The sequence below is a fragment of the Numida meleagris genome, chromosome 18 (genome assembly GCF_002078875.1).
Source record: "Numida meleagris isolate 19003 breed g44 Domestic line chromosome 18, NumMel1.0, whole genome shotgun sequence".
In the NCBI taxonomy this organism is placed as follows: Eukaryota; Metazoa; Chordata; class Aves; order Galliformes; family Numididae; genus Numida; species Numida meleagris.
Genome location: NC_034426.1, coordinates 395,420 through 403,913, shown reverse-complemented (window position 1 = coordinate 403,913; position 8,494 = coordinate 395,420). Strand labels below are relative to the sequence as shown.

General features: G+C 54.8%; 1 protein-coding gene across 1 annotated transcript; it reads left to right on the top strand.

Annotated features, from left to right (window-relative positions):
• On the top strand, positions 3,821 to 5,776 carry LOC110407778 (C-C motif chemokine 5-like). Its single transcript, XM_021415856.1, has 3 exons — positions 3,821 to 4,094; positions 4,588 to 4,699; positions 5,121 to 5,776. Exons 1-3 carry the CDS (start codon positions 4,022 to 4,024, stop codon positions 5,206 to 5,208), a joined length of 273 nt encoding a protein of 90 aa, XP_021271531.1. The 5' UTR covers positions 3,821 to 4,021; the 3' UTR covers positions 5,209 to 5,776.

Sequence of the window (8,494 nt, the reverse complement as noted above, 5' to 3'; positions counted from 1 at the left end):
GGAGTTTTTACTGACAGCCCCTGTCCTCCTGTCCCCAGGAGGGACAGACAGACACAAATCCACCACTCCTCAGCAAGGGGATCCTGCTGGCCCTGATCTCTTTCTGGCCTTGTCCCCTTTAGGGTGGCCAAAATGGGCAAGTACCTCCATCTCTCTCACCACAAGATGAAACCCACACACAGCTGCAACACCCTGCTCCCTGCAAACCAGCTCTCCTGCTCCCTATAGACTACCTCTCCCTGCTCCCTGCATCCAGGACAGACCCTGGCTGCCCTCCTCTCAGCACAGATTTCTGCTGGAGGGTGCAGCCTGATGGCAACTGGGGAGACCAGTGGTTTGCCACTGGACCCCAAGATTTACCCTGCCCTACCCCAAGGATCTGCCCCAGGAAATTCTGGGACCCCTTCCCTAGCTGGGAATTGGACCCAGGCCATGAAAGTGCCAAATCCTGACCACTAGACTACCAGAGATGAAGGGGTGATGGCGGACATGGTGGTGGCCACCAACCAGGTCCTGACAGGATGCAGACATATGGGCCATGCAGCCAAAGGGGAAGATTGGCTGGTGTGGCTGCCACCGCCTTTCTGGGGGATAATGCAGGGACACCTACTCCTTTCTGCAAGCTGTGGCACTGGGAAGACCCTCTGAGCAAGAGAAGTCTGTCTCTGCCAGATGTGGGAAGCGGGATCTAGTTGGGCTGCTGACTGGAGCACCAATGAAGGCAGGTTTGGGGAAGGCAATGACGGGCAATTGCTCAAGAAAATAACCAGCAGAGCCCTGGGGGCTCAGCAGTGAGGTTCGGCTGCTGCTGATGGAGCGGGGACCCCATGTGTGCTGCTGTGGCCAGACGAAGGCGATGCACATCATGCCAGACACAGGCAATGTGGCGTCATGGACACAACACACTCCATGTCCCAGTACACAGCCAGTGTGTCCCCAAAGCTGGGTGAAGCAGAACATTATGGCACAGCTATTAAATGCCAGCAGAGGCTTCTCCTGCTTGCGGGAAACAGGGCTGTGAGCCTCTGTGCTGCCAGAAGGACAGTGTCCAGAGTTCCTATTCCCCCAAGGAGAAGATAGAAGATTGGGGCCATCTTTTGAGACTTTGTCTGGGCTGCAAAGAGGAGGTGAGCTTGGTTTCTCACCTGGCAGAAGGCAGCGGGTCTCAGTGTACCCTGGGAGCTGTGGGCAGGGGGGCATGGCTGGTGCCAATACTCTGCATGGGCATCACGAGGCAGTGGCACTTGTCATCTCTCCACTCTGCCGCAAATACCTCACCTACCATCTTTTATTTCTCAAAATTATTTTTTTCTTAAGTGAAAGATCTTTTTCAGTCTTCTATTCTTACATGAAATGTGTGGGTACAAGAAACCCTGAGCTAAAGTCAGGTAGACAAGAAAGCAGACTTCTCTGCCCTGCCCTGCACTTGGTTGGCTGCAGCCACGTGGGCAGTGCACAGTGATGCCATGGCAGGGGGACCCCACAGCGGGGTCCCTCAGCGTGTGAACAGTGACCACTGTGTGATGCCAAGTGCTCGGGACCATTCCCCATGGAAAGCAGAGACGGCCCGGTGCTCCTTGGATGCTTGTGTGTGGCTGAAAGCAGTGAATGCTGCTTGGGATACGAGCCCTTCCATGCCACAGTCTGGGATCACAGGGGGACATCCAGCAGCAGCTCCCATGTCCCCATGCAGCACCCCTGCAGTGCCTGTGGTATGCTGGCCGCTGCTTGCAGCCTTCGCCATCATATTTCTCTGAGGAGAAGGAGGGGCAAAGAGAGGTGGTGGGGTGCGGTGATGAGGAGGGCAGAGGAATGGCACCCCACTGACAGAGCCAGGATGGAGCTGTGACATCAGTGCGTCCCTGCTGCTCACTCGGGTAGAGCTGGGCTGGGATGAGGCACAGCTGCCTGCACTGTCAGAAGGATATGCAGATGTCATGGTTTCGGTTGCCTCAATAAGCTTTACCAGAGCGTGGGCTATGGCAGTTCTGTGGTTGGGGCATGTCAATATCTCTCTGTGGTTTCTTAGATCTCTATCTGGAGCTGGCAGATATTTTGTCAGAGGCAGTAACGGCTCCCAGCGCTCTGCTAGCAGGAGTGGGTTCACTTGAACAACCTATACTGGGCACACAGCATCTGTGATGGCTGAGGATAGGGAGGTGGGTGATTGCCCCCTCTGAATGCAAGGGAAAGAGCCAGCAGTGTGCAGCACGGTGTGTGTTGTGCAGCTGGGCGAGATGCAAATATTTATTTTCTACAAGAACTTCTTCAACTGAGAAGTCCCAGTCCCAGGGTCAGCCTTCAGCCGGCAGATATAGATCTGGACTGAGTGCAAAGTACAGTCACAATTGCAGAGAGGAGATAAGGCTGAGATGCACGGCCTTGCTTTGCACCCCCACGTGGATCTATGGCGTGAGTAATAAATTCATAAGTAGGTCGCTCTGAAAGTAATGCCTCCTATTTATTTCCATGGGAACTACCACTGATACAAAGAGTACAATAACACTGTTTGATGAGCAAATTCTCAGGTACAAAACACTATTTTTTGACATAGTTGCCACCACTAGCTGTGCATTTTCACCAGCGATGAACAAGATCCTGCATGCTGTGCTTGAACAAATCTGCACCCGTGGAGGTGACCCTTTGTTTCACAGTTGCTATGAGAGCATTACCGCTAGGAAAATATTGTCCATACAATCCAGCTTTCACTGTGCTCACATCCACTGCTTGGTCTCCAGCAGCATTCAGCAAGCCTCAGTGAATGTCAGTGGGTGCCATTGTTTCTGCATGGAGGAGTTCAATGACTTTGCTCCATCCACACTTCCACATCAGATGCCGTCTGTCACATGGCAACAACACGGAACGGGGCATTGGTGGGAAGGTTCAGCCCCTACCGCCGTACCACCAGCATCCGCCTCTGATGTCATGGGCTGACATGATAAAACAGGAAACATTACTTTCAGAGCAGCCCTCAGAAATAGCCAGAACAATTGGCTAATCGTAATATTCAACCTGGAGTCTCCCCTCCATCTCCACAAGAGTGGTTTGGGAAAGTTCCTGCAGCACCACTTGTCCTCCCCTCCCATGGAGACATGGTTGTGAAGGGGAGGCTGCCACAGGAGCAGAGCAGCAGCTCCTGTCATGCTCCCTGCTGTGGAGGGGCTGTGGGCAGCCACAAAACTGTGGGGAGAGGAGCTCATGGTGCCTCATGAGCTGGGCATGACCATATCCAGAGCAACCACAGCTGTGAGCTGGCAAACGTGTTGCTGCTGAAGAGAAGAGGAGGTAAGAAAGGGGAAACACTCCCTGCGCATCCTGGGGAGCCCGTCACCTTGTAGCAAGGAGCCCCGTGACTGTGTGTGTGCACATAGGTTGGGGCCCTGGCACAAGAGCAGCTCCCGGGCTCTGCTCCCTACATCCCACCCTGCGCTGTATTGACTCCACATCTCTGCGAGAAGATGATACTCATAGAGTCAGAGCATCAAGGTGGGCTTCCCAGGGAAAGACCTTCTTGGCTCTTCCCAGACCCACCATGAAACCCAGGGTCCCCTGGCTGCTCCCAAACCATTTTGAAGGACTGAGCACTTTTGTCCTCAAGGCTTAGGACCTTGACAATGAGATGGAGTTGGCATCCTCTGGTCCTGTGCTGAGATGTGTTTGCTGGGGATTGCTGTCGTCTTGGTGAATGTAAGTGTGAACCTGCTGCTCAAAGGCTGCTTCACATCCTGTCTTGGTCAGCGTAGCCCTTGGTTGGGTGCTGATTTGTTCAGACTTACCCCACCTCACACAACGGCTATTTTCGTATTTCCTAAACCTGCTGCTTCCTTTTTTTTTTTCAGCCTTTCTGAGGCAAAGGTGCCGTGACATCAGTTACACTTTGGAAACTCCAAAATTTCCCCTTGAAATCTGACTGCCAGGGCTGGCCATCAGCCTAATATAAAGCGAGGAGCATCCCAGTCACCCCATACCACGCCCGGGAGGACTGCTCTGCTCCTGCCTCTGCCGCTCACCTCTGTCCATAATGACTGCTGTAGCTGTGTCCCTCTCCATCCTCTTGGTGGCTGCCCTCTTCCCTCAGGCCTCTTCATCTCCACGTGAGTACAGCATCTCTCACTGTTCCTCTCCGGTCTCCTGGGGTGGGATGAGGGTTTTTCACTTTGACAGGCAGTCATTTTGAAGCAGAGATGGAAAAGGCAAATTTCAGAGGTTAAAAGGTTTTCATGCTTTCTTTGGACAGATTTTCCTTTCTTTTCCCTTTTCTCCCAGGGAGGCAATGATAAATTTTACCTTGCAAGCACTGAAGTTTCCAGGATTCACATCTCCAATGTTGTTGCTGGGCTTTTGGGGTGGTCCTAGGGTGAGTGAGGGGACTTTTATCACCAGCACTGTGGAAGAGAGGACTGCAAAACCTCTAACAAGACCCCCCCAGCAGTGACCTCCACTAAGCTTTGGTGCTCACACCCATTTCTTGCTGACTTTCTGGGGAAACTGGATGAGAGTAGCTGCCTAAGGGATGACTGTCCATGCTGCTATGGGCATCACATTGTGGTGGACTCATGGTGGACTCATGTTGGCCTTCTCTTCCAGTTGGGGCTGACACAACCGTGTGCTGCTTCAGCTATACTGTACGGAAGCTGCCTCAGAATCATGTGAAGGAGTATTTCTACACCAGCAGCAAGTGCCCACAGCCAGCAGTTGTGTAAGTACTGAATCCTGCTCTGGGCTCGAGAGGAGAATTGCCATCCACTGGGAATAAGGGGCAGGTGGTGCTAGGTACCATGCCTGAAGGCACGAGAAAGGGCAGCCACCACAGATCCTATGTGCAGCGTGGGATCTCATCCTCTTCAGCTAAGAAATGAGCCCACGTTAGTGCTTGGGTGAAGGTGTAGGAAGGATGCCCCCTGTCCCCATGTAGCCAGCATGTAGCATGCAGATCCTCCCAGGAACCTTGAGCTCTCCGTTGTATCTGGGTTTCAGCAGGTTCCTCTGGTGCTTGGGGGTTTGTGGAAGGGTAAGTGACCCCTATGGGAACCAGTGCTGGTCACAGAACAGGACAGTGGTTGCCCAGAAGGTGCTGACACCCGATTCTGGGGCTGACACCTCCCTGCCCGGCTCCACAGGTTCACCACCAGGAAGGGGCGGCAGGTCTGCGCTAACCCTGATGCCCGGTGGGTGAAGGAATACGTCAACTTCCTGGAGCTGCAGTGAGCACCGGGACCTGAAGTGTCTGCCCAGGAGAGTCCTGTGAGTCCATGAAGCAAAGCCATGGTGCGGACCTAGAAACCCTGCTGCTGAGCACCAGGCCCCAAGAGACACCCCGGGGCCCCTGAGTTTCCTTTTGTCTTGCAACAGCATCACCTATCCTGTACAATATAGCCACCCTACCATGCAGCTGTGATGTTGGGGATGTACCTATTGGACTTGCAGATCTGCTTGGCGCAGCCTGCTGTGCAAATGCTGTCCCCTCCTGTGCCTCTGCTGCTGGAGCAGGAGGGGATCTTACCCTAAATGCCACCTGTGGGAAGTGGTCTGTCAAGAAGAGGTGTGAGTGCTGCCATGTAATGCAGGCTGACCTCCAGGTCAGCCATCTGCATCTTGCTGTGCTGCAGGAGCTGTGAATGAGAAGCTGTGAAGGAGATCCGTTCCTAAACGGTCCACTGGATATTAATGGGATGCTCATTCTGGAGCCACACGTGCTCAAAATGCTGTTTCTTGCTCGTCCCAAAGAATAAAGGTTAAAAATAAATAAATCAATCTCTGTGTCTAAGCTCTGGCTGTATCTCCTCCCGCCAGCCCCAGGGGAGGGCAGAGTGCTGAGTGGGCTTTGTGGGACTGTCCTGCTGCACAGCCTAGCACCTGTCCACCCCACACTGCTCTTGGGCCAAGAGGGCTGGTAGGGCTCCTTGGACAGGCAAGGACAGACCCCACTTCCCAGCTGGGAATCCCTCACCCTCCTTATCCCTAAAACCCTTCCCCACTGCATCTCCAGCTCCCAGCACTGCCCTGGGCTCTGTGCCAGCCCTCCCCCCACCCTCATCTCATCACATCAGGGACCGAGGCCATGTCCCACTGGGGGTTTGCCATGGGACTGCATGGCAGTCACACAGGAGCTGGTCTCTGCTCTGGCCATGCTCACTCAGTGTTTCGCCACAGATGACATGCACCCATCTTCTGCTGCAGCTGCTTTGTGAAGGAAGCCTGAATTTGCTTTGAAAAAGCACACCGAACCAAACCACCAGAAACACTTTGTCAGGCTATAGTTTGCATTTAAAACTCGCTAATGTCTTTGTGGGTAGTGAACGAAATGACAGGGCCTGACCTGCTGCTGCTGCTGCAGCAACAACTGATCCCCCATATGTCGCAGCAAGCAGTATCTGTTAACACCCCAAACTTGCCAGTGCTGTGGTGCTGTGCAGATGTTGGGATTGCCCCCTGCTCTCCACTTGCTCATGACCCCCTTTCCTCAGCTCTTCCTGATCACGGAGAAGCCTGTTCTGCTGCACCTCATCATCTGCCCTAAAGGTCCTGGAGAAGCTGGGCGCTGGGTTTTCCTTCCTGGATCAGACTGAGGGGGAAATTCTTCACGCAGAGGGCACTGAAGCCCTGGCGCTGCTCAGAGCTGTGGGTGCTCCATCCCTGGAGGTGCCCCAGGCCAGGCCAAGAAGCAGTAATAGATGCTATAAAGCCCCATTTTACAAGGTTCAGGAGGAAGGTTTCATGAGCGATGTGGAGCCACCAGCTTGTGGCCATGCCTCCAGCATCACATAGGTCAGAAAGGCAAAACGCAAAAACACTGAGCTGTAAGGTCGGGTTCAAACCAACAGCTGAGCAAGAGCTGCAAGAAGCAGCTGCGGCAGGATGCACTTGCCCTAATACGGCAGGGCTTCCCAGAAGTAACCACGTCCCCAGTCCTTGTGGTGAGGGCAGTGAGGGCAAGCTGCACCCAGGGCTGGTGAAGGAGGGGACACTGAAAGGGGTTAGGAACAGCATGAGGGGACAAGGCTGCCTGGGGGCTGCTCACTGCCAGCCCCAAGGTTCTTTTGATCTTCACTGGCACAAAGGGAACAGCCAAGTGGGGTTCAAACTGCCAAAAAGTGAGGTACTTCGGCTCTTTGGGTGGTTTTCTTTTTGTTTTTAAAGCATTCCAACAGAACAGATAACCGAACCATAGCTGACCACACAGTGCAGCAATAGTGCGCTTGTTTGGGCTGCGTCTTCTCTCTGTCTCACCTAAAGAATGTCAGTGAAAACAGGGAGCAGCTGTGTAAGCTCCAAGGGCCTGGTGCTGCACTGAGCCTTGAGGCACTGTGAGCAGCTGCTGCACCCCCTGGGCACAGCAGCATCTCTGCCCTGCCCAGAGCCAGCAGGCAGCTGCCAGGCCTCCAGCAGCACCCCATGATGTCAGGGCCACACCCCCCTCCTATTTTCCACTGCTCCCACTCGCCTCATCTCCCTGGGAGGAGTCCCAGTGTGGGCTGGTGAGATGCAGCTCAGGCAGCTCCAGTCAGGAAACCGAAAGCAGAGGCTGTGGGAAATTCCTGCGGCTGCGTGGGCTGCTGGCCAGGGACTGCCCCGAGAGCAGCCAGCTCTGCACTGGGTTCCTCCTCTGCGCTGGGCCTGGGCAGAGCCACCAGCCACCAGCACCACCACAGCCATCCTCTGTCCCCCTGCACGGCTCAGGGGCAGGGCCTGAGTAGGTGCCTGCAGGCCCCCTCCTGCACCAGGCTCTGCTTCTCCATGCAGAAGGCACTGAGTGCAGGTTGGGATGCTCTGTGAGTTTGGCAGATCCAGAACCCCACAATTCCCAGCCCCACCTGCTCTGCTCCTGGATGTGGGGACGGAGTGCACCCACAGTAAGTTTGCAGATGACAACAAGTTGGGAAGAACTGTCAATCTGCCTGAGGGTAGGAAGGCCCTGCAGAGGGACCTGGACAGGCTGCTCAATGAGATGAGGCCAGTGGGATGAGTTTCAACAAGACCAAATGCCAGGTCCTGCAGTTGGGTCACAACAGCCCCACGCAGCACTACGGGCTTGGGGCAGGGTGGCTGCAAAGATGCACGGAGGAAAAGGATGTGGGGATGTGAGCTGATAGGTGCTGACCATGAGCCAGAATTGTGCCCAGGTGGCCAAGAAGGCCAACGGCATCCTGGCTTGTGTCAGCAATAGTGCAGCCAGCAGAGCAGGAGCTGACCGTCCCTCTGTACCGGCCCTGGTGAGGCCGCACCTCAGTGCTGTGTTCGGTGCTGGGCCCCTCACTGCAAGAAAGACACGGAGGGCCTGGAGCGTGTCCAGAGAAGAGAACGGAGCTGTGAGGGGTCAGGAGCACATGTCTGATGGGGAGCGGCTGAGGGAGCTGGGATGGGTCAGTGTGGAGCAGAGGAGGCTCAGGGGAGACCTCACTGCTCCCTACAACTGCCTGAAAGGAGGTGGTCGTGAGGGGGGGTCGGCCTCTGCTCCCAGATAACAGCAATAGAGAGACAATGGCCTCACAGT

Excerpts from the sequence above, each read along its gene's own strand:
- LOC110407778 (XM_021415856.1), top strand. The coding sequence starts at position 4,022 with ATGACTGCTGTAGCTGTGTCCCTCTCCATCCTCTTGGTGGCTGCCCTC. Across the intron at positions 4,095-4,587 it reads TCAGGCCTCTTCATCTCCAC|TTGGGGCTGACACAACCGTG; the intron begins GTGAGTACAGCA and ends CTTCTCTTCCAG. Across the intron at positions 4,700-5,120 it reads TGCCCACAGCCAGCAGTTGT|GTTCACCACCAGGAAGGGGC; the intron begins GTAAGTACTGAA and ends CCGGCTCCACAG.